Genomic DNA, 24,567 nt, shown 5'->3' on the forward strand with positions numbered 1-24,567 from the left:
AAGGCTTCAGGAGCTGGAGGGGCCTCCTGACTCTCCCTTCCAAGGTATTTTAGGGGATCCTGACGCTCTATAATTCAGGCCCAACTTACTAGACCCAAATCTTATGTCCGTACCCTAAGAACTGTGTGGGGACCCTTCTCCTCTGGGTTAGTGGATTCTGACACTTACTGTCTATGTATATTAATAGGGACGATCTCTCCACAAACCTGCCAACCCAGGCTCGCTTGGTGACCTCCAAGGTGTGGTGGACCCTGTGGTTACCAGCGGGTTGCGGATGCCGGATAAACCTGTGATGTGTTGTGTTTGGTTCCTCTCTTTGGTTCCCCGGCGTTCAGGGACCATTCGCAGCTTTTCTGCTGACCTGCTCTGCACTGATGATACTTTTAGCGATAGGGCGGGTCTGACCGGATCTTGCATTTCAGCATTTAGCAAAAGTTATTCTTAGGAAAGAGATGCCTCAATTCAAAGGAATGAATATGGATAAAATATACGAATGAAATGGCTGAATTCAGAGAGAGAAGCCCATTCTTTGACCCGGCTGGCGGGGTTAGTGGGAGATCATAGCTAACAAAATAATCCCCTGGGCGACACTCTCTGTACTTTAATAAACTTGTTTTATGTTTGATCCTGACCCGTGCGTGTTCGGGGGGGGAAATCACCGCTCAGCTCGCCCCGGGCTGCTGCAGAGATTCCCCGCCTTGATGACGAACAAGCTTGCCCTGGCCAGACCCCTGGGCAGTGCAGGAGGGGAGAGCTCAGGGTTTGTACACCCATAGGGGGGCAAGGCTGGGGGTCTGGGGGATTGGCTGGGGCTTATAGGGTCGATGCACGAGTGGCTTCGGTAAAGCACTCAGGTCGCTGAGGTGGGTGTGCGGCACCACCTGCTGTCGCGTGGCTGAGTTACCGGCAGAGCAGCGCGAGTGTTTCGGGGACACAGACTGCACCCCGGGGGCGCCGACCCCTCACACCCCTAATGAAGCGCCATCACCAAAGAGCCTTTAGCAGCGACAAACAGCTGGTGAAGGACTAATTCCCAGAAGCCGACCGCCAGGACTCACTAGCCAGCCACAGCTGTCAATGACGGAGGGCTGAACTGCGATAATTAAATCATGATTAAGAGTTATTAATGACAATTAACAAACCGCCATCATTAAAGAGCGATGAACAGGTCAGCCAACAACCCATAGCGAAAGAACTGTGATAATTAAATGGTAATTAACGGAGGCCAACGAACACCTTGCCATTAATGAACTTTGGTCATCAGATAGCACTGAAGAGAAGCCAATTAATGAATGCCTAATGAATTGACACCACTGGCTATTCTCCTCCTTTTGTACCCGGGGAGGGAGTAAGGTGGAGTTGAGGGGCTGGGGGGCTCATTTCAGACCCCCCCTCCGAGCCTTGTTGTGTGTGGCCGCTGGCCGCGCCCTCACCGGCACCACCCCAGATGCAGCCGCAGCGCGCCCTGCAGGTGCATGCCCAGGTAGCGGGTGAACTCCTCGGGCATGGCGTGAACGCCCCGCTTGGGGGGCTGGTTGTCGTAGTAGTGGTGGGGCAGGGGCCGCCCCTCGGGGTCGCTGGGGAAGGGCCAGAAGCCGTAGAGGGTGAGGTGCCGGCACATCTCCAGGGCGCCGCTCACCAGCATGAAGCCGGAGGAGAGGCGGTTGGCGCGCAGGCCACGGCGATGCCAGTGCCCGTCCAGCCGTGCCAGGTATTCGGGGTTCATGAAGACGGTGCGGGCCGGGGAGTCGAAGTCCTGCAGGGTGTAGAGGGCCTGGAACGAGACCTGAATGTTGCCGGGGAAGCTGAAGGCCGGGACGAGGAGCAGCGTGGCCCCGTAGGCACCTACCGCCGCCACGAAGGGACGGCGCCGGCGGCCCAGACCCCCGAACCTGCGGGCAGGGAGAGACGCCCCCCGTCAGCCATGGTCCTGGCACGGCCCGTCCCCCAGAGCCAGTCCGGTTCCCTCCCACGGCCGTCCCATTGCTCAGTCTCCTCTGCCCCGATCCCCCGGTGACCCTACGGCCGACCGGAGAGCTGGGGCTGGGCCTCCTCTGCCCCGATCCCCCGGTGACCCTACGGCCGACCGGAGAGCTGGGGCTGCGCCTCCTCTGCCCCGATCCCCCGGTGACCCTATGGCCGACCGGAGAGCTGGGGACTGGGCCTCCTATGCCCCGATCCCCCGGTGACCCTATGGCTGACCGGAGAGCTGGGGGCTGGGCCTCCTGTGTCCTGATCCCCTGGTGACCCTACGGCCGACCGGAGAGCTGGGGGCTGGGCCTCCTCTGCTCTGATCCCCCAGTGACCCTATGGCCGACCGGAGAGCTGGGGGCTGGTCCTCCTCTGCTCCAATCCCCTGGTGACCCTACGGCCGACCGGAGAGCTGCGGCTGGGCATCCTCTGACCCCCGATCCCCCGGTGACCCTATGGCCGACCGGAGAGCTGGGGGCTGGGCCTCCTCTGCCCCGATCCCCCGGTGACCCTACGGCCGACCGGAGAGCTGGGGGCTGGGCCTCCTCTGCCCCGATCCCCCGGTGACCCTACGGCCGACCGGAGAGCTGGGGGCTGGGCCTCCTCTGCCTTGATCCCCCAGTGACCCTATGGCCGACCGGAGAGCTGGGGGCTGGGCCTCCTCTGCCCCGATCCCCTGCTGACCGTACGGCCGACCGGAGAACTGGGGCTGGGCCTCCTCTGCCCCGATCCCCCGGTGACCCTACGGCCGACCGGAGAGCTGGGAGCTGGGCCTCCTGTGCCCCGATCCCCCGGTGACCCTACGGCCGACCGGAGAACTGGGGGCTGGGCCTCCTGTGCCCCGATCCCCCGGTGACCCTATGGCCGACCGGAGAGCTGGGGGCTGGGCCTCCTCTGACCCCGATCCCCCGCTGACCGTACGGCCGACCGGAAAACTGGGGGCTGGGCCTCCTCTGACCCCCGATCCCCCGGTGACCCTACGGCCGACCGGAGAGCTGGGGCTGGGCCTCCTCTGCCCCGATCCCCCGGTGACCCTACGGCCGACCGGAGAGCTGGGGCTGGGCCTCCTCTGCCCCGATCCCCCGGTGACCCTATGGCCGACCGGAGACCTGGGGCTGGGCCTCCTGTGCCCCGATCCCCCGGTGACCCTATGGCCGACCGGAGAGCTGGGGCTGGGCCTCCTCTGCCCCGATCCCCCGGTGACCCTACGGCCGACCGGAGAGCTGGGGGCTGGGCGTACTCTGACCCCCGATCCCCCGGTGACCCTACGGCCGACCGGAGAACTGGGGGCTGGGCCTCCTGTGCCCCGATCCCCCGGTGACCCTATGGCCGACCGGAGAGCTGGGGCTGGGCATCCTCTGCCCCGATCCCCTGGTGACCCTATGGCCGACCGGAGAGCTGGGGCTGGGCCTCCTGTGCCCTGATCCCCTGGTGACCCTATGGCCGACTGGAGAGCTGGGGGCTGGGCTTCCTGTGCCCCGATCCCCTGGTGACCCTATGGCCGACCGGAGAGCTGGGGGCTGGGCCTCCTCTGCCCCGATCCCCCGGTGACCCTGTGGCCAATCAGAGAGCCAGGGGGGGCATCGAATCTCATGCTCCTTCCCCCGGGGGCTCAGTCCAGACTCTCCCTTTCCCACCCCACAGGTCCCGATCCCTCCCCCACATTGGGACTCCCCTCTCCGCACGGCTCGTGCCCCCGGTACCGGACGCGCAGGACACTGGGGTTCATGGTGACGACGCTCGATTTGGTGCCCACGTCGTCGGCGAAGCCCGGGGGGGGCAGGTTGAACCTGGGGGGCGGGGGAGCAGCGTGAGCCTAGGGGTGCCTGGGGGACCAGGGGGTCTCCCCACTTCCTGTGGGTCCCCATGGCTCCACAGTTCCTTCCTCACGGTGCCTGGCTCAGAAACACCCCCCTGCGCTGCCCCCACCCTCTGATCCCCCTTTCTTCTGCACCCCCTACCCTGCAGAGCCCACTCCCCCTCTCTGCCCCCCTCTGCCCACCCAGCCAGCACTACCTGATGATGAACTGGGCCCGGTCGATCTCGGGGCCACAGCCGCTGTCACGAAGGATCCCCCCGTTCCCCACCACTGCGCAGCTGTCATAGGGGGCACTCTGAAACGGGGAGCCCTGCGGGAGAGGGGACCTGGGTCAGCACCCACCGACCATGAACAGGCCCCCCCCCAACACTGAGATGCAGCCAGCTCTGGGGTGGGTCGTGAGGGGCTGTTTATACAGGGACCCATCACCTGGTGCTGAGATGCAGCCACCTCTGGGGCGGGGTCTCGGGGGGCTGTTTATAAAGTACCCCTCACCCAGAGTGGAGATTCAGCCAGCTCTAGGGTGGGGCGCGGGGGCTACTTATAGAGGGACCCCTCACTCGGTGCTGAGATGCAGCCACCTCTGGGGTGGGGCATGGAGGGGGCTGTTTATAAAGTACCCATCACCCAGTGCTGAGATGCAGCCACCTCTGGGGTGGGGCATGGAGGGGGCTGTTTATAAAGTACCCATCACCCAGTGCTGAGATGCAGCCACCTCTGGGGTGGGGCGCGGCTGACACAAAGCTGGGCAGTATTGCCAACACAGAAAAGGACCGGGATATCCTACAGGAAGATCTGCATGACCTTGTAAACTGGAGTATTAGTAATAAGATGAAATTTAATAGTGAAAAGTGCAAGGTCCCACATTTAGGGATTAATAACCAGAATGCTGGTTATAAATCGGGAACGCATCAGTTGGAAGTAACGGAGGAGGAGAAGGACCTCGGAGTATCAGTTGATCACAGGATGACTATGAGCCGCCAATGTGATATGGCCGTGTGTGACGGAGTGGGAATGTTCTTAATGGTTTCACTGAATACTATGTGGGTGCCTCAGTTTCCCCTGTGCATTTCTTAAGTATCTAGGCGGGGGGAGAAGGGGGGTGGTTGTTGCGGAGCCCGAGAGGGCCGGTGTGATGGTGTCTGAACAGAGAATGGCCGACACCCTGTCTCCTGCCAAGTAGCTCAGGGAGCTTCCTTCGGGGGAGGTCCCCCACCCCCAGTGTAACCCCCTGCAGCATCCCCAGGTCAAATCCCCCCCGTTCCCTGGTGCGTTACAGGCGCCAGTGGAAGGTGTTGGAGACAAAGAGACCAGGTGGCCTCCTGGCCCGGGAAAGAGACACAGGCCAGAGAGGAGGGGCTGGAGGGGGGGTCAGTCTGGAGCTGGCTGAGGGCAAACATGGGGCTCTGGTTCACTGCCCCCCAGAATGGACCCGGCTGAGGGGTCCGGTTCGCTGTATCTACAAGCTCTGTGTTAGACCCTGTTCCTGTCATCGAATAAACCTCTGTGTTACTGGCTGGCTGAGAGTCACGTCTGACTGCAAAGTGGGGGGGCAGGGCCCCGTGGCCCCCCCAGGACCCCGCTGGGGGGGGGCTCGCTGTGGGAAGCGCACGGAGGGGCAGAGGATGCTGAATGCTCCAAGGAGAGACCCAGGAGGTGAAGACGTGTGAGCTTCTTGCCCTGAACAAGTCTGCTCCAAGGGAGAGGAGGCTCCCCAAAGTCCTGCCTGGCTTGGTGGGGAGCAGCTCCGGAGCATCGCCCGGGGGCTCCATGACAGCCGCCATCCCGGCCTGCCCAATATCCCCTGGGCCCCGCCAGCCTGGCCTGCCCCAGGGATCCCCGAGGGCCCAGCCAGCCCAAGCCGCCCGGGGACGCCCTGACAGTGAAAAAGGCGAATGCGGCCTGGGGATGAATGAGGCGAGGTATTTCCAGCAAGGATAAGGAGGCATTAGTCAGGAGCGGCACCAGGGTTTCTGGCGCCCTAGGCAGGACTCGGGGGCGGCATTTTGTGTGCTCCCCACGGGGCGCGCGGGAGCTTCCGGTTCTGCTCCCGTCGCGCCGCCGAAGAAGGACCCTTCGCTGACACGCCGCAGGCGACAGGGACAGTCACTGAGCTGCTCACTCGCCCGCCGCTGTTTTCCGCGGCACGTCGGCAGAAGGTCCTTCTTCGGCGGCGCGACGGGAGCAGAACCGGAAGCTCCCGCGCGCCCCGTGGGGAGCGCACAAAATGCCACCCCTGAATCCTGGCGCCCTAGGCGACCGCCTAGGGTGGCCTAATGGAAACGCCGGCCCTGGCGTTAGCACCGTTGTACGAGGCACTGGTGAGACCCCACCTGGAATACCGTGTGCCGTTCTGGCCTCCCATGTTTAAGAAGGATGAATTCAAACTGGAACAGGTTCAGAGACGGGCTACTAGGATGATCCGAGGAATGGAAAAACTGCCTTATGAAAGGAGACTCAACGAGCTTGGCTTGTTTAGCCTAACGAAGCGAAGGCGGAGGGGAGATCTGGTCGCTCTCTATAAAGACATCAGTGGGATAAATCCCAGGGAGGGAGGGGAATTATTTAAGCTTAGTACCAATGTGGACACAAGAACAAATGGGTATAAACTGGACACTAGGAAGTTTAGACTTGAAATTAGATGAAGGTTTCTAACCGTTAGAGGAGTGAAGTTCTGGAACAGCCTTCCAAGGGGAGCAGTGGGGGCAAAAGACATATCTGGCTTTAAGACTGAGCTTGATACGTTTATGGGGGGGGTGGTATGATGGGATAGCTTAATTTTGACAGTTAATTGATCCTTAATTATTAGCAGGTAAGTATGCCCAGTGGTCTGTGATGGGATGTTAGATGGGGTGGGATCTGAGTTACTGCAGAGAATTCTTTCCTGAGTGCTGGCTGGTGACTCTTGCCCACATGTTCAGGGTTTAGCTGATCACCATATTTGGGGTCGGGAGGGAATTTTCCTCCAGGGCAGAGTGGTAGAGGCCCTGGGGGTTTTTCGCCTTCCTCTGCAGCGTGGGGCATGGGTCACTTGCTGGTGGATTCTCTGCACCTTGAGGTGTTTAAACCACGATTTGAGGAGTTCAATAACTCAGACATAGGTTAGGGGTTTGATACAGGAGTGGGTGGGTGAGATTCTGTGGCCTGCGTTGTGCAGAGGGTCAGACTAGATGATCATAGTGGTCCCTTCTGACCTTAAAGTCTATGAGTCTGTGACCACAGACACAGAATATCAGGGTAGGAAGGGACCTCAGGAGGTATCTAGTCCAACCCCCTGCTCAAAGCAGGACCAGCCCCAACTAAACCATCCCAGCCAGGGCTTTGTCAGGCCAGGCCTTAAACACCTCCAGGCACAGGATCCCCCCCCCACACACACACAAAGGACCTTCCTCCCAGTGAGGAGATGCGGTCACCTCTGGGGTGGAGCGCAGGGCCTGGTTATACAGGGATGCTTCACCCTGCGCGGAGATGCAGCCCCCTCTGGGGTGCAGCGTGGGGGGCTGTTTATAAAGTACCCCTCACTCGGTGCAGAGATGCAGCCACCTCTGTGGTGGGGCTCAGGGGCTGGTTTTACAGGGACCCCTCACCTGGTGCAGAGATGCAGCCACCTCTGGGGTGCGGCATGGGGGGCTGTTTATAAAGTACCCCTCACTCGGTGCAGAGATGCAGCCACCTCTGTGGTGGGGCTCAGGGGCTGGTTTTACAGGGACCCCTCACCTGGTGCAGAGATGCAGCCACCTCTGGGGTGCAGTGCCCGGCACTGAGCCCCTGCCACCGCCCCCCAGCCTAGCGCCACCTACCTGCGGCAGGATCTCGAGCAGCTCCTCTCGCACCAGCAGCTTCCTGGCCGGCTGCACATCGCAGACGATCCGGGAGCCCAGCGGGGTGTTGTCCCGGCTCAGCACCAGGTTGGCCGATGCGTTACAGCAGCGCCCCAGCTGCTCCCTGCAGGGGGGAGGGGCTGACACTGGGGGGCAAAGGAGTTTGGGGCATGGCGGAATGGGACAGTGGGGGTGAGGGGTACCTGTACCGACCCAGGGCGCTGGCGTTATGCACCCAGGGACAGCTCTGCACCAGCTCCAGCTGCCTCCAGATCCAGGCCTTGTCCAGCCTGGGGCAGAGAGACAGAGAGTCACTGACCAGCCGTGGGTGCCTCAGTTTCCCCTGCATTTTGCATGGCCGCCCAGCGGGGGCAGGGTGCCATTCACGAGGAAGGGCAGGCCCCAGGACGTGGGCATGCTCACTAGGGCGCTGCATAGCCCCCATCCTGTGGGTCCGTGAAATCCCCTCCCCCAGAAACCGACCTGCCCCCAGCAACACTCGCCTCCCAGGGAGGATGCGCTGGCTCAGTTCCTGCCCCAGCTCCCGGCACTGCTCTGCGTCCATCACCATGGCCTCCGGGCTGGAAAGGAAGCAGAGGGGTTAACTAGGGAAAGGAGATGCCCCTGGGGGGGCTTCCATCCATCCCCCACCCCACAGCTCCCCCATCCATCCCCCCTAAAGCCCATGTCAGCGTTTCTCCGCTCTCTGCCCCACTGAGTCCCACAACCCCCGTGGCCCGCCCCATCTCCCGCCCCCCACACACCTGGGCTTCGGGGTGCAGGTCGTGGGCCAGCCGATCCCCGGCTCGGACGCTGCTGTAGGACCAGCAAACGAGGCTGTTTCCATCGGCAGGGGGACGCGACTGGGGGCGCACAGAGACATTAACATCAGCCAAGAGAGAGAACCCAGGAGTCCTGGCTCCCAGCCCCCCGGCTCTAACACACCAGCCCCTACTCCCCTCCCAGAGCCGGGGAGAGAACCCAGGCATCCTGGCTCCTAGCCCCCCTGCTCTAACCCACCAGCCCCCACTCCAATCTCAGAGCCGGGGAGAGAACCCAGGAGTCCTGGCTCCCGGACCCCCTGCTCTAACCACCAGCCCCCACTCCCCTCCCAGAGCCAGGGAGAGAACCCAGGAGTCCTGGCTCCCAGCCCCCCCTGCTCTAACCCACCAGCCCCCACTCCCCTCCCAGAGCCAGGAGAGAACCCAGGAGTCCGGGCTCCCAGCCCCCCACTCACTCACCTCTGAAGCCTCCACAGCACAGAGAGGCTGAAGCTGAGGGTGATGCTCACACACAGCACCAGCACCCAGCTCTGTCTGTGCAGCATCCTGGGGGGGGGGGCCCGGCACTCGCTGTGGGGAGAGCAGGGCAGGGGAGACACCTTCACTCACCATGGGGGAATCCACCGGGCACGGCCCCCCTGGGTGCCCCTCCTCCACCCTGGCCTCCTGGGACTCCTGGGTTCTCTCCCCGGCTCTGGGAGGGGAGTGGGGCGTAGTGGTTAGAGCAGGAGGGGCTGGGAGCCAGGACTCCTGGGTTCTCTCCCCGGCTCTGGGAGGGGAGTGGGGCGTAGTGGTTAGAGCAGGAGGACCTAGGGGCCAGGACTCCTGGGTTCTCTCCCCGGCTCTGGGAGGGGAGTGGGGGCTGGTGGGTCAGAGCAGGGGGGGCTGGGAGCCAGGACTCCTGGGTTCTCTCCCCGGCTCTGGGAGGGGAGTGGGGGCTGGGAGCCAGGACTCCTGGGTTCTCTCCCCGGCTCTGGGAGGGGAGTGGGGGCTGGGGGGTGAGAGCAGGGGGGCTGGGAGCCAGGACTCCTGGGTTCTCTCCCTGGCTCTGGGAGGGGAGTGGGGGCTGGGGGGTGAGAGCAGGGGGGCTGGGAGCCAGGACTCCTGGGTTCTCTCCCCAGCTCTGGGAGGGGAGTGGGGGCTGGTGGTTAGAGCAGGGGGGCTGGGAGCCAGGACTCCTGGGTTCTCTCCCCGGCTCTGGGAGGGGAGTGGGGGCTGGGGGGTGAGAGCAGGGCGGGGCAGGACACGGAGAGAGGTGACCACGTTAGCTGGCAGTGCAGCATGTGGCCAGGGGCCACCACCCCCCATCAGGGAAAGGGTTGGGGGGGGCCCATGGGATGGCAAGACACTGACTCAGACCCCCCCCCCGCAGGGCAATCAGTGGGCAAGGAGGGAGGGCAAAGATCAGCTGTTGCCCAGGACCCCAAGACAGTGTTTCTCGACCTGGGGGTTGGGACCCACCACGGGGGGGGGGGGTGGGGGCTAGGATGTGTCAAGGGGTTGGGTAGTAGGTCCTGCCCTAGGGGGTGGGCCGGGCCCACTCCGGGCTCTGTGACCTGTGGGCTCCAGGAGGCGCTCTGGTACGGAGCAGCGGCTGGGGAAGGAACCAGGAGTCCGGGCTCCCAGCCCCCCCTGCTCTAACCCACCAGCCCCCACTCCCCTCCCAGAGCCGGGGAGAGAACCCAGGAGTCCTGGCTCCCAGCCCCCCTGCTCTGACCACCAGCCCCCAGTCCCCTCCCCGAGCCGGGGAGAGAACCCAGGAGTCCTGGCTCCCAGCCCCCCCTGCTCTAACCCACTAGCCCCCACTCCCCTCCCAGAGCCGGGGAGAGAACCCAGGAGTCCTGGCTCCCAGCCCCCCTGCTCTAACCATCAGGCCCCACTCCCCTCTCAGAGCCGGGGAGAGAACCCAGGAGTCCTGGCTCCCAGCTCCCCCTGCTCTAACCCACCAGCCCCCACTCCTCTCCCAGAGCTAGGAGAGAACCCAGGAGTCCTGGCTCCCAGCCCCCCCTGCTCTCACCCCCCAGCCCCCACTCCCCTCCCAGAGCTAGGAGAGAACCCAGGAGTCCTGGCTCCCAGCCCCCCCTGCTCTAACCACCAGCCCCCACTCCCCTCCCAGAGCTAGGAGAGAACCCAGGAGTCCTGGCTCCCAGCCCCCCCTCCCCGGCCGGCCGGAGAACCCAGGCGTCCGGGCGCTCACCCCGGGGGCGGCCCACGGGCAGGGCCGGCTGCGTCCTGCGGCGCCTCCCTCCGGCTCCCCCTGCAGCCCGGGTGGGAAGCTCCCGGCGGCGTCTCCCGGGCTGGGACGGGATGTGCCGAGCCCCCCCACCCGGCTCCCCACCTCCCGGGGGGGGGGTGCGACCCCTGCTCTGCCCCGGGCCCCGCCTCTTCCCGCCCCCCCAGCGCCTCCTGCCTGCCGCGGAACAGCTGATCACCGCGGGGGGGGGCACTGATGGGGGGCTGCCAGCCCCAGAGCACCCCCAGCCTCTGCACCCAGCAGAGGAGGCTCTGGGGGCCCTCACCGTTCATCTAGGGCTGCATCCGGGGGGGCTCTGGCTGCTCTGTCCCCCCCTCCAGAGCCCCCCTATCATCTCCCCCAACAGCGCCCCGTGTCCTCCCTCCCCATTGAACAGCTCGGGGTCCCCTCCCCTCCGCTCCGCCTGTATCCTCCCACCGGCCGCCACCAGCCGACGGCCAAGCTGGGGTGCCCTCCTGGGCCCCAGCTCGCTGGGGTCCCACATCTCCAGGCCATTGTTGGGGGTCCCGGCTGCCAGGCCGCACCTGGTCCCCTGCAACCACCAACTCCCTCCCTCTGCCATCCCCTGGTTACACACAGATGCCCACGGCACGCAGGGGAAACTGAGGCAGGCCTCGGTCTCCCAGCAAAGCACAAAGAAACCCCCCGCCCGGGTTTCTGAGCTGGGGCCCCCCATCTCCAGGCCGTTCTCCGGGGTCCCGGCTGCCAGGCCGCACCTGGTCCCCTGCAACCACCAACTCCCTCCCTCTGCCGTCCCCTGGTTACACACAGACGCCCACGGCACACAGGGGAAACTGAGGCAGGCCTCGGTCTCCCAGCAAAGCACAAAGAAACCCCCCCGGGTTTCATCCCAGAATCCAGCCCAAGAGGCCAGACCCCAACACACAAGGAGACGGGGGGGTCGGCCCGCTGGCGTCGGGGCCCTTCGGGAGCCAGGTTCTCCCATGTCCGTCAGGAGCTGGGATTTGCTTTCCTGCAGGAGCGGGACGTCTCCCGTCACGGGTCGACCCTAGAAATTGGGCGTTGAGCGTTCCCGTCCCACGTCCTTTCTCGCTCCTGGGATCCCAGCCGACGAGCTCCGGCGCCGCCAACTCCTGCGAGGTCTCAATCGGGGGCAGGGAGGGGGTGGCTGGGGCTCTGTGGGGGCAGGGGGAGGGAGGGGGGAGGGAGGGGGTCGCTGGGGGCTGTGTGGTGGCAGGGGGTAGCTGGGGGCTGTGTGGGGGCACAGGTAGCTCAGGGGGCAGGGAGGGGGTGGCTGGGGCTGTGTGGGGGCAGGGGTAGCTCAGGGGGCAGGGACGGGGTCGCTGGGGCTGTGTGGGGGCAGGGGGAGCTCAGGGGGAGGCAGGGGGTAGCTGGGGGCTGTGTGGGGGCAGGGGGAGCTCAGGGGGCAGGGGGCTGTGTGGGGGCAGGGGGAGCTCAGGGGGTAGCTGGGGGCTGTGTGGGGGCAGGGGGAGCTCAGGGGGAAGGAGGGGGTCGCTGGGGGTTGTGCAGCCAGGGGGTAGCTCAGGGGGCAGGGAGGGGGTCGCTAGGGGCTGTGTGGGGGCAGGGGTAGCTCAGGGGGCAGGGGGCTGTGTGGGGGCAGGGGGAGCTCAGGGGGAGGGAGGGGGTCGCTGGGGGCTGTGTGGGGGCAGGGGGAGCTCAAGGGCAGGGAGGGGGTCGCTGGGGGCTGTGTGGGGGCAGGGGGTCGCTGGGGGCTGTGTAGGGGCAGGGGGAGCTCAGGGGGAGGGAGGGGGTCGCTGGGGGCTGTGTGGGGGCAGGGGGAGCTCGGGGCAGGGAAGGGGTCGCTGGGGGTTGTGCAGCCAGGGAGTAGCTCAGGGGGAGGGAGGGGGTCACTAGGGGCTGTGTGGGGGCAGGGGTAGCTCAGGGCGTGGGGGGAGGGAGGGGGTAGTTAGGGGCTGTGTGGGGGCAGGGGAAGCTCAGGGGGAGGGAGGGAGTCGCTAGGGGCTGTGTGGGGGCAGGGGGTAGCTGGGGGCTGTGTGGCGGCACAGGTAGCTCAGGGGGCGGGGAGGGGGTCGCTAGGGGCTGTGTGGGGGCAGGGGGAGCTCAGGGGGCAGGGAGGGGGTAGCTGGGGGCTGTGTGGGGGCAGGGGGAGCTCAGGGGGCGGGGAGGGGGTCGCTAGGGGCTGTGTGGGGGCAGGGGTAGCTCAGGGGCCAAGGGGCTGTGTGGGGGCAGGGGGAGCTCGGGGGGCAGGGGGCTGTGTGGGGGCAGGGGTAGCTCAGGGGCCAAGGGGCTGTGTGGGGGCAGGGGGAGCTCGGGGGGCAGGGGGCTGTGTGGGGGCAGGGGGAGCTCAAGGGCAGGGAGGGGGTCGCTGGGGGCTGTGTGGGGGCAGGGGGTAGCTGGGGGCTGTGTGGGGGCAGGGGGAGCTCAGGGGCAGGGAGGGGGTCGCTGGGGGCTGTGTGGGGGCAGGGGGAGCTCAGGGGGAGGGAGGGGGTCGCTGGGGGCTGTGTGGGGGCAGGGGGAGCTTAGGGGGAGGGAGGGGGTCGCTGGGGGCTGTGTGGGGGCAGGGGGAGCTCAGGGGGCAGGGGGCTGTGTGGGGGCAGGGGGAGGTCAGGGGGAGGCAGGGGGTCGCTGGGGGCTGTGTGGGGGCAGGGGGAGCTCAGGGGGCAGGGAGGGGGTCGCTGGGGGCTGTGTGGGGGCAGGGGGAGCTCAGGGGGAGGCAGGGGGTCGCTGGGGGCTGTGCGGGGGCAGGGGGAGCTCAGGGTGCAGGGAGGGGGTCGCTGGGGGCTGTGTGGGGGCAGGGGGAGCTCAGGGGGAGGCAGGGGGTCGCTGGGGGCTGTGTGGGGGCAGGGGGAGCTCAGGGTGCAGGGAGGGGGTCGCTGGGGGCTGTGCGGGGGCAGGGGGAGCTCAGGGGGCAGGGAGGGGGTCGCTGGGGGCTGTGTGGGGGCAGGGGGAGCTCAGGGGGAGGCAGGGGGTAGCTGGGGGCTGTGTGGGGGCAGGGGTAGCTCAGGGGGCAGGGAGGGGGTCGCTGGGGGCTGTGTGGGGGCAGGGGGAGCTCAGGGGGAGGCAGGGGGTAGCTGGGGGCTGTGTGGGGGCAGGGGGAGCTCAGGGTGCAGGGAGGGGGTAGCTGGGGGCTGTGTGGGGGCAGGGGGAGCTCAGGGGGCAGGAGGCTGTGTGGGGGCAGGGGGAGCTCAGGGTGCAGGGAGGGGGTCGCTGGGGGCTGTGTGGGGGCAGGGGGAGCTCAGGGGGAGGCCGGGGGTCGCTGGGGGCTGTGTGGGGGCAGGGGGAGCTCAGGGGGAGGCAGGGGGTCGCTGGGGGCTGTGTGGGGGCAGGGGTAGCTCAGGGTGCAGGGAGGGGGTCGCTGGGGGCTGTGTGGGGGCAGGGGGAGCTCAGGGGGTGGGAGGAGGTCACTAGGGGCTGTGTGGGGGCAGGGGGAGCTCAGGGGGCAGGGAGGGGGTCGCTGGGGGCTGTGTGGGGGCAGGGGGAGCTCAGGGGGCAGGGAGGGGGTCGCTGGGGGCTGTGTGGGGGCAGGGGGAGCTCAGGGGGAGGCAGGGGGTCGCTGGGGGCTGTGTGGGGGCAGGGGGAGCTCAGGGTGCAGGCAGGGGGTAGCTGGGGGCTGTGTGGGGGCAGGGGGAGCTCAGGGTGCAGGGAGGGGGTCACTAGGGGCTGTGTGGGGGCAGGGGGAGCTCAGGGGGTGGGAGGAGGTCACTAGGGGCTGTGTGGGGGCAGGGGGAGCTCAGGGGGCAGGGAGGGGGTCGCTGGGGGCTGTGTGGGGGCAGGGGGAGCTCAGGGGGCAGGGACGGGGTCACTAGGGGCTGTGTGGGGGCAGGGGGAGCTCAGGGGGCAGGGAGGGGGTTGCTGGGGGCTGTGTGGGGGCAGGGGGAGCTCAGGGTGCAGGGAGGGGGTCGCTGGGGGCTGTGCGGGGGCAGGGGGAGCTCAGGGGTCAGGGAGGGGGTCGCTGGGGGCTGTGTGGGGGCAGGGGGAGCTCAGGGGGAGGCAGGGGGTAGCTGGGGGCTGTGTGGGGGCAGGGGTAGCTCAGGGGGCAGGGAGGGGGTTGCTGGGGGCTGTGTGAGGGCAGGGGGAGCTCAGGGGGCAGGAGGCTGTGCGGGGGCAGGGGGAGCTCAGGGTGCAGGGAGGGGGTCGCTGGGGGCTGTGTGGGGGCAGGGGGAGCTCAGGGGGTGGGAGGAGGTCACTAGGGGCTGTGTGGGGGCAGGGGGAGCTCAGGGGGCAGGGAGGGGGTTGCTGGGGGCTGTGTGGGGGCAGGGGGAGCTCAGAGGAGGCAGGGGGTAGCTGGGGGCTGTGTGGGGGCAGGGGGAGCTCAGGGGGAGGCAGGGGGTCGCTGGGGGCTGTGTGGGGGCAGGGGGAGCTCAGGGGGAGGCAGGGGGTCGCTGGGGGCTGTGTGGGGGCAGGGGGAGCTCAGGGGGCAGGGACGGGGTCGCTAGTGGCTGTGTGCGGCCAGGGGGTAGCTCAGGGTGCAGGGAGGGGGTCGCTGGGGCTGTGTGGGGGCAGGGGGAGCTCAGGGGGCAGGGAGGGGGTCGCTGGGGCTGTGTGGGGGCAGTGGTAGCTTAGGGTGGAGGGAGGGGGTCGCTGGGGCTGTGGGACAGGGACGGGGTAGTTAGAGGCTGTGTGGGGGCAGGGGGAGCTCAGGGTGGAGGGAGGGGGTCGCTGGGGCTGTGGGACAGGGACGGGGTAGTTAGAGGCTGTGTGGGGGCAGGGGGAGCTCAGGGGCAGGGAGGGGGTCGCTGGGGCTGTGTGCAGGGAGGGGTAGCTCAGGGTGCAGGGAGGGGTCGCTGGGGCTGTGTGGGGGCAGTGGTAGCTCAGGGTGGAGGGAGGGGGTCGCTGGGGCTGTGGGACAGGGACGGGGTAGTTAGAGGCTGTGTGGGGGCAGGGGGAGCTCAGGGGCAGGGAGGGGGTCGCTGGGGCTGTGTGCAGGGAGGGGTAGCTCAGGGTGCAGGGAGGGGTCGCTGGGGCTGTGTGGGGGCAGTGGTAGCTCAGGGTGGAGGGAGGGGGTCGCTGGGCTGTGGGACAGGGACGGGGTAGTTAGAGGCTGTGTGGGGGCAGGGGGAGCTCAGGGGCAGGGAGGGGGTCGCTGGGGCTGTGTGCAGGGAGGGGTAGCTCAGGGTGCAGGGAGGGGTCGCTGGGGCTGTAGGACAGGGAGGGGTCGCTGGGGCTGTGTGCAGGGAGGGGTAGCTCAGGGTGCAGGGAGGGGTCGCTGGGGCTGTAGGACAGGGAGGGGGTCGCTGGGGGCTGTGTGGGGGCAGGGGGAGCTCAGGGGGAGGCAGGGGGTCGCTAGGGGCTGTGTGGGGGCAGTGGTAGCTCAGGGTGGAGGGAGGGGGTCGCTGGGGCTGTGGGACAGGGACGGGGTAGTTAGAGGCTGTGTGGGGGCAGGGGGAGCTCAGGGTGCAGGGAGGGGTCGCTAGGGACTGTGTGCGGCCAGCGGGTAACTGAGGGCGCAGGGAGGGGGGAGTTGGGGGTGTCAGGGAGTCCCCGGGCGATGCTCTGGACCTGCTCCCCACCAAGCCAGGCAGGACTTTGGGGAGCCTCCTCTCCCTTGGAGCAGACTTGTTCAGGGCAAGAAGCTCACACAGCTTCACCTCCTGGGTCTCTCCTTGGAGCATTCAGCATCCTCTGCCCCTCTGTGCGCTTCCCACAGCGAGTCCACCCCAGCGGGGTCCTGGGGGGCCACAGGGTCCTGCACCCCCACTTTGCAGTCAGACGTGACTCTCAGCCAGCCAGTAACACAGAGGTTTATTCGATGACAGGAACAGGGTCTAAAACAGAGCTTGTAGGTACCGTAAACCGGACCCCTCGGCCGGGTCCATTCTGGGGGTCAGTGAGCCAGACCCCCACGTCTGCCCTCAGCCAGCTCCAGACTAACAACCCCTCCAGCCCCTCCTCTCTGCTCAGCCCCTTTCCCGGGCCAGGAGGTCACCTGATCCCTTTGTCTCCAACACCTTCAGCTGGCACCTTTGCAGAGGGGACACTGAGGCACCAACACCGTATTCAGGGGAAACATTAAGAACATTCCCACTTCGTCACAGAGGGGAACCATGAGCCCTCCCGTGTGCTCTAACTCCTAGGCCCCACTCCCTTCCATCTACACTCACCCAGCTCCTGGGGCTACAGCTGGGCCGGGGGCGGGGAATACCCAGCGAGGAGAACCCAGGCGTCCTGGCACCCTGCACAGGGCCTCTCCTTGCTGTGGGCAATCCCTGCCCAGCCCCTTGCCGTGTGCCTCAGTTTCCCCCCTCTCCATGTACCTGAGTGAACTCTCAGCTCTAGAGGGGATGATGTATCTAGGCCCCCCACCCCCCGAATGCCCTATGGGGTTGGAGCTCCCACCCACATAGGTGGGCACAGAGGGAACACACGGGGTCTGGGAGAAGGAATGTTTATTGACAGGCAGCTCCAGGGTCCCCCCGAACAGCAGGATCGGGGGCCCCCAGGCTTGGGGGGAAGATCCAGGATCCCAGGCAGAGCTAAACCGTCCACTTCAGGCACCTGCAAGGGGAGACAGATATGGGGGGGGGGGGTGTATGAGAGATGGGGGCATCAGCCGAGGCACCCCTGGGGGGACAGCACTGCCCCACAGCCCCCTGGCAGCAGAGAGACCAGAGGGGCTAGGGCAAGAAGTAGCATTAACAGAGCCCCCCAAAAACTCTCCCAGTGACCCTGCAGCCCCCTCCCCAGCCCAGGTGCCTCCCTGAGAACTCACCTGGTCTCGGGGGGGGGGGAGGGGGGAGGGGTGTTCCCTGGTCTCCCAGAAAGTTCCCGGGGAGGCAACAGGGATCTCCCCTGGCAGGTACAAGGGGTATCAGCTGGTGCCCAGGAGGTACCTGGGAACGGCGGGGGTCTCCCCTGGGTCCTTGGGAGGGGGGGGATCTCCCCGGGGGGTACAAGGGGTATCAGCTGGTGCCCGGGAGGTACCTGGGAACGGCGGGGGTCTCCCCTGGGTCCCTGGGAGGGGGCGGATCTCCCCGGGGGGTACAAGGGGTATCACCTGGTGCCCGGGAGGTACCTGGGAACGGCGGGGGTCTCCCCTGGGTCCCTGGGAGGGGGGGATCTCCCTGGGGGGTACAAGGGGTATCAGCTGGTGCCCGGGAGGTACCTGGGAACGGCGGGGGTCTCCCCTGGGTCCCTGGGAGGGGGGGGATCTCCCCGGGGGGTACAAGGGGTATCACCTGGTGCCCGGGAGGTACCTGGGAACGGCGGGGGTCTCCCCTGGGTCCCTGGGAGGGGGGATCTCCCCAGGGGGTACAAGGGGTATCAGCTGGTGCCCGGGAGGTACCTGGGAACGGCGGGGGTCTCCCCTGGGTCCCTGGGAGGGGGGGGATCTCCCCGGGGGTACAAGAGGTATCACCTGGGTCCCTGGGAGGGGGGGATCTCCCCGGGGGGTACAAGGGGTATCAGCTGGTGCCCGGGAGGTACCTGGGAACGGCGGGGGTTCTCCCCTGGGTCCCTGGGAGGGGGGGTCTCCCCGGGGGGTACAAGGGGTATCAGCTGGTGCCCGGGAGGTACCTGGGAACGGCGGGGGTCTCCCCTGGGTCCCTGGGAGGGGGGGGATCTCCCCGGGGGGTACAAGGGGTATCACCTGGTGCCCCGGAGGTACCTGGGAACGGCGGGGGTCTGCCCTGGGTCCCTGGGAGGGGGGGGATCTCCCCGGGGGGTACAAGGGGTATCACCTGGTGCCCCGGAGGTACCTGGGAACGGCGGGGGTCTCCCCGGGGTCCCTGGGAGGGGGGGGGATCTCCCAGGGGGGTACAAGGGGTATCACCTGGTGCCCAGGATGTACCTGGGAACGGCGGGGGTCTCCCCTGGGTCCCTGGGAGGGGGGGATCTCCCCGGGGGGTACAAGGGGTATCAGCTGGTGCCCGGGAGGTACCTGGGAACGGCGGGGGTCTCCCCTGGGTCCTGGGAGGGGGGGGATCTCCCCGGGGGGTACAAGGGGTATCAGCTGGTGCCCGGGAGGTACCTGGGAACGGCGGGGGTCTCCACTGGGTCCCTGGGAGGGGGGGATCTCCCGGGGGGTACAAGGGGTATCAGCTGGTGCCCGGGAGGTACCTGGGAACGGCGGGGGTCTCCCCTGGGTCCCTGGGAGGGGGGGATCTCCCCGGGGGGTACAAGGGGTATCAGCTGGTGCCCGGGAGGGTACCTGGAACGGCGGGGGTCTCCCCTGGGTCCCTGGGAGGGGGGGGATCTCCCCGGGGGGTACAAGGGGTATCAGCTGGTGCCGGGAGGTACCTGGGAACGGCGGGGGTCTCCCCTGGGTCCCTGGGAGGGGGGGGATCTCCCCGGGGGGTACAAGGGGTATCACCTGGTGCCCGGGAGGTACCTGGGAACGGCGGGGGTCTCCCCCTGGGTCCCTGGGAGGGGGGGGATCTCCCCTGGCAGGTACAAGGGGTATCACCTGGTGCCCGGGAGGTACCTGGGAACGGCGGGGGTCTCCCCTGGGTCCCTGGGAGGGGGGGGATCTCCCCAAGGGGTACAAGGGGTATCAGCTGGTGCCCGGGAGGTACCTGGGAACGGCGGGGGTCTCCCCTGGGTCCCTGGGAGGGGGGGGATCTCCCCGGGGGGTACAAGAGGTATCACCTGGGTCCCTGGGAGGGGGGGATCTCCCCGGGGGGTACAAGGGGTATCAGCTGGTGCCCGGGAGGTACCTGGGAACGGCGGGGGTCTCCCCTGGGTCCCTGGGAGGGGGGGTCTCCCCGGGGGGTACAAGGGTATCAGCTGGTGCCCGGGAGGTACCTGGGAACGGCGGGGGTCTCCCCTGGGTCCCTGGGAGGGGGGGGGATCTCCCAGGGGGGTACAAGGGGTATCACCTGGTGCCCAGGATGTACCTGGGAACGGCGGGGGTCTCCCCTGGGTCCCTGGGAGGGGGGGGATCTCCCCGGGGGGTACAAGGGCTATCAGCTGGTGCCCGGGAAGTACCTGGGAATGGCGGGGGTCTCCCCTGGGTCCCTGGGTGGGGGGGGATCTCCCCGGGGGTACAAGGGGTATCAGCTGGTGCCCGGGAGGTACCTGGGAACGGCGGGGGTCTCCCCTGGGTCCCTGGGAGGGGGGGATCTCCCGGGGGGTACAAGGGGTCTCCCCTGGGTCCCTGGGAGGGGGGGATCTCCCCGGGGGGTACAAGGGGTATCAGCTGGTGCCCGGGAGGTACCTGGGAACGGCGGGGGTCTCCCCTGGGTCCCTGGGAGGGGGGGATCTCCCCGGGGGGTACAAGGGGTATCAGCTGGTGCCCGGGATGGTACCTTGGAACGGCGGGGTCTCCCCTGGGTCCCTGGGAGGGGGGAGATCTCCCCGGGGGGTTAGAAGGGGTATCAGCTGGTGCCCGGGAGGTACTGGGAACGGCGGGGGTCTCCCCTGGGTCCCTGGGAGGGGGGGGATCTCCCCTGGCAGGTACAAGGGGTATCAGCTGGTGCCCGGGAGGTACCTGGGAACGGCGGGGGTCTCCCCTGGGTCCCTGGGAGGGGGGGGGGATCTCCCCAGGGGGTACAAGGGGTATCCACCTGGTGCCCGGGAGGTACCTGGGAACGGCGGGGGTCCTCCCCTGGGTCCCTGGGAGGGGGGGATCTCCCCGGGGGGTACAAGGGGTATCAGCTGGTGCCCGGGAGGTACCTGGGGAACGGCGGGGGTCTCCCCTGGGTCCCTGGGAGGGGGGGGATCTCCCCAGGGGGTACAAGGGGTATCACCTGGTGCCGGGAGGTACCTGGGAACGGCGGGGTCTCCCCTGGGTCCTGGGGAGGGGGGATCTCCCCAGGGGGTACAGGGGTATCAGCTGGTTGCCGTGGGAGGTACCTGGGAACGGCGGGGGTCTCCCCCCTGGGTCCCTGGGAGGGGGGTGGATCTCCCCGGGGGGTACAAGGGGTATCAACTGGTGGCCGGGAGGTACCTGGGAACGGCGGGGGTCTCCCCTGGGTCCCTGGGAGGGGGGGGATCTCCCCGGGGGGTACAAGGGGTATCAGCTGGTGCCCGGGAGGTACCTGGGAACGGCGGGGGTCTCCCCTGGGTCCCTGGGAGGGGGGGGATCTCCCCGGGGGGTACAAGGGGTATCAGCTGGTGCCCGGGAGGTACCTGGGAACGGCGGGGGTCTCCCCTGGGTCCCTGGGAGGGGGGGATCTCCCCGGGGGGTACAAGGGGTATCAGCTGGTGCCCGGGAGGTACCTGGGAACGGCGGGGGTCTCTCCTGGGTCCCTGGGAAGGGGGGATCTCCCCAGGGGGTACAAGGTGTATCAGCTGGTGCCCGGGAGGTAACCTGGGAACGGCGGGGGTCTCCCCTGGGTCCCTGGGAGGGGGGGGATCTCCCCGGGGGTACAAGGGGTATCAGCTGGTGCCCGGGAGGTACCTGGGAACGGCGGGGGTCTCCCCTGGGTCCCTGGGAGGGGGGGGGATCTCCCCGGGGGGTACAAGGGGTATCAGCTGGTGCCCGGGAGGTACCTGGGAACGGCGGGGGTCTCCCCTGGGTCCCTGGGGGGGGGGATCTCCCCGGGGGGTACAAGGGGTATCAGCTGGTGCCCGGGAGGTACCTGGGAACGGCGGGGGTCTCCCCTGGGTCCCTGGGAGGGGGGGGATCTCCCCGGGGGGTACAAGGGGTATCAGCTGGTGCCCCGGAGGTACCTGGGAACGGCGGGGGTCTGCCCTGGGTCCCTGGGAGGGGGGGGATCTCCCCGGGGGGTACAAGGGGTATCACCTGGTGCCCCGGAGGTACCTGGGAACGGCGGGGGGTCTCCCCTGGGTCCCTGGGAGGGGGGGATCTCCCCGGGGGGTACAAGGGGTATCAGCTGGTGCCCGGGAGGTACCTGGAAACGGCGGGGGTCTCCCCTGGGTCCCTGGGAGGGGGGGGATCTCCCCAGGGGGTACAAGGGGTATCACCTGGTGCCCGGGAGGTACCTGGGAACGGCGGGGGTCTCCCTGGGTCCCTGGGAGGGGGGGGATCTCCCCGGGGGGTACAAGGGGTATCAGCTGGTGCCCGGGAGGTACCTGGGAACGGCGGGGGTCTCCCCTGGGTCCCTGGGAGGGGGGGGATCTCCCCAGGGGGTACAAGGGGTATCACCTGGTGCCCGGGAGGTACCTGGGAACGGCGGGGGTCTCCCCTGGGTCCCTGGGAGGGGGGGATCTCCCCAGGGGGTACAAGGGGTATCAGCTGGTGCCCCGGGAGGTACCTGGGAACGGCGGGGGTCTCCCCTGGGTCCCTGGGAGGGGGGGGGATCTCCCCGGGGGGTACAAGGGGTATCAGCTGGTGGCCGGGAGGTACCTGGGAACGGCGGGGGTCTCCCCTGGGTCCCTGGGAGGGGGGGGGATCTCCCCGGGGGGTACAAGGGGTATCAGCTGGTGCCCGGGAGGTACCTGGGAACGGCGGGGGGTCTCCCCTGGGTCCCTGGGAGGGGGGGGATCTCCCCGGGGGGTACAAGGGGTATCAGCTGGTGCCCGGAGGTACCTGGGAACGGCGGGGGTCTCCCCTGGGTCCCTGGGAGGGGGGGATCTCCCCGGGGGGTACAAGGGGTATCAGCTGGTGCCCGGGAGGTACCTGGGAACGGCGGGGGTCTCTCCTGGGTCCCTGGGAAGGGGGGATCTCCCCAGGGGGTACAAGGTGTATCAGCTGGTGCCCGGGAGGTACCTGGGAACGGCGGGGGTCTCCCCTGGGTCCCTGGGAGGGGGGGGATCTCCCCGGGGGGTACAAGGGGTATCAGCTGGTGCCCGGGAGGTACCTGGGAACGGCGGGGGTCTCCCCTGGGTCCCTGGGAGGGGGGGGGATCTCCCCGGGGGGTACAAGGGGTATCAGCTGGTGCCCGGGAGGTACCTGGGAACGGCGGGGGTCTCCCCTGGGTCCCTGGGGGGGGGGGATCTCCCCGGGGGGTACAAGGGGTATCAGCTGGTGCCCGGGAGGTACCTGGGAACGGCGGGGGTCTCCCCTGGGTCCCTGGGAGGGGGGGGATCTCCCCGGGGGGTACAAGGGGTATCAGCTGGTGCCCGGGAGGTACCTGGGAACGGCGGGGGTCTCCCCTGGGTCCCTGGGAGGGGGGGATCTCCCGGGGGGGTACAAGGGGTATCACCTGGTGCCCGGGAGGTACCTGGGAACGGCGGGGGTCTCCCCTGGGTCCCTGGGAGGGGGGGTCTCCCCGGGGGGTACAAGGGGTATCACCTGGTGCCCGGGAGGTACCTGGGAACGGCGGGGGTCTCCCCTGGGTCCCTGGGAGGGGGGGGATCTCCCCGGAGGGTACAAGGGGTATCAGCTGGTGCCCGGGAGGTACCTGGGAACGGCGGGGGTCTCCCCTGGGTCCCTGGGAGGGGGGGGATCTCCCCGGGGGGTACAAGGGGTATCACCTGGTGCCCGGGAGGTACCTGGGAACGGCGGGGGTCTCCCCTGGGTCCCTGGGAGGGGGGGATCTCCCCGGGGGGTACAAGGGGTATCAGCTGGTGCCCGGGAGGTACCTGGGAACGGCGGGGGCTCCCCTGGGTCCCCGGGGAGGGGGGGATCTCCCCGGAGGGTACAAGGGGTATCAGCTGGTGCCCGGGAGGTACCTGGGAACGGCGGGGGTCTCCCCTGGGTCCCTGGGAGGGGGGGGGATCTCCCCGGGGGGTACAAGGGGTATCAGCTGGTCCCCGGGAGGTACCTGGGAACGGCGGGGGTCTCCCCTGGGTCCCTGGGAGGGGGGATCTCCCCGGGGGGGTACAAGGGGTATCACCTGGTGCCCGGGAGGTACCTGGGAACGGCGGGGGTCTCCCCTGGGTCCCTGGGAGGGGGGGGATCTCCCCGGGGGGTACAAGGGGTATCACCTGGTGCCCGGGAGGTACCTGGGAACGGCGGGGGTCTCCCCTGGGTCCCTGGGAGGGGGGGGATCTCCCCGGGGGGTACAAGGGGTTATCAGCTGGTGCGTGGGAGGTACCTGGGAACGGCGGGGGTCTCCCCTGGGTCCCTGGGAGGGGGGGATCTCCCCGGGGGGTACAAGGGGTATCACCTGGTGCCCGGGAGGTACCTGGGAACGGCGGGGGTCTCCCCTGGGTCCCTGGGAGGGGGGGGATCTCCCCGGGGGGTACAAGGGGTATCAGCTGGTGCCCGGGAGGTACCTGGGAACGGCGGGGGTCTCCCCTGGGTCCCTGGGAGGGGGGGGATCTCCCCGGGGGTACAAGGGGGTATCAGCTGGTGCCCGGGAGGTACCTGGGAACGGCGGGGGTCTCCCCTGGGTCCCTGGGAGGGGGGGGATCTCCCCGGGGGGTACAAGGGGTATCAGCTGGTGCCCGGGAGGTACCTGGGAACGGCGGGGGTCTCCCCTGGGTCCCTGGGAGGGGGGGGATCTCCCCGGGGGGTACAAGGGGTATCAGCTGGTGCCCGGGAGGTACCTGGGAACGGCGGGGGTCTCCCCTGGGTCCCTGGGAGGGGGGGGATCTCCCCGGGGGGTACAAGGGGTATCAGCTGGTGCCCGGGAGGTACCTGGGAACGGCGGGGGTCTCCCCTGGGTCCCTGGGAGGGGGGGGATCTCCCCGGGGGGTACAAGGGGTATCAGCTGGTGCCCGGGCGGTACCTGGGAACGGCGGGGGTCTCCCCTGGGTCCCTGGGGGGGGGATCTCCCCGGGGGGTACAAGGGGTATCAGCTGGTGCCCGGGAGGTACCTGGGAACGGCGGGGGTCTCCCCTGGGTCCCTGGGAGGGGGGGGATCTCCCCGGGGGGGTACAAGGGGTATCAGCTGGTGCCCGGGAGGTACCTGGGAACGGCGGGGGTCTCCCCTGGGTCCCTGGGAGGGGGGGATCTCCCCTGGCAGGTACAAGGGGTATCAGCTGGTGCCCGGGAGGTACCTGGGAACGGCGGGGGGCTCCCCTGGGTCCCTGGGAGGGGGGGGATCTCCCCGGAGGGTACAAGGGGTATCAGCTGGTGCCCGGGAGGTACCTGGGAACGGCGGGGTCTCCCTGGGTCCCTGGGAGGGGGGATCTCCCCGGGGGGTACAAGGGGTATCACCTGGTGCCCGGGAGGTACCTGGGAACGGCGGG

General features: G+C 68.1%; 1 protein-coding gene and 2 long non-coding RNA genes across 3 annotated transcripts; 1 reads left to right on the forward strand and 2 right to left on the reverse strand.

Annotated features, from left to right (window-relative positions):
- Positions 1-1,409: 1,409 nt before the first annotated feature.
- Positions 1,410-8,938, reverse strand: LOC127039422 (alpha-2,8-sialyltransferase 8E-like). The gene is made up of 8 exons (XM_050933167.1): positions 8,853-8,938; positions 8,376-8,474; positions 8,115-8,192; positions 7,815-7,901; positions 7,591-7,735; positions 3,988-4,100; positions 3,675-3,761; positions 1,410-1,892 (listed from the first exon to the last, which is right to left on the reverse strand). Exons 1-8 carry the CDS (start codon positions 8,936-8,938, stop codon positions 1,430-1,432), a joined length of 1,158 nt encoding a protein of 385 aa, XP_050789124.1. The 3' UTR covers positions 1,410-1,429.
- Positions 8,939-16,959: 8,021 nt separating this feature from the next.
- LOC127039523 (uncharacterized) lies at positions 16,960-17,639 on the reverse strand. The gene is made up of 2 exons (XR_007771102.1): positions 17,585-17,639; positions 16,960-17,402 (listed from the first exon to the last, which is right to left on the reverse strand). It is a non-coding gene; the product is annotated as an uncharacterized LOC127039523 (long non-coding RNA).
- An 18-nt stretch (positions 17,640-17,657) lies between these two features.
- LOC127039493 (uncharacterized) lies at positions 17,658-24,475 on the forward strand. Its single transcript, XR_007771055.1, has 3 exons — positions 17,658-17,779; positions 18,099-18,159; positions 24,342-24,475. It is a non-coding gene; the product is annotated as an uncharacterized LOC127039493 (long non-coding RNA).
- Positions 24,476-24,567: the final 92 nt, after the last annotated feature.

Source organism: Gopherus flavomarginatus, chromosome 23 (assembly GCF_025201925.1).
Source record: "Gopherus flavomarginatus isolate rGopFla2 chromosome 23, rGopFla2.mat.asm, whole genome shotgun sequence".
In the NCBI taxonomy this organism is placed as follows: Eukaryota; Metazoa; Chordata; order Testudines; family Testudinidae; genus Gopherus; species Gopherus flavomarginatus.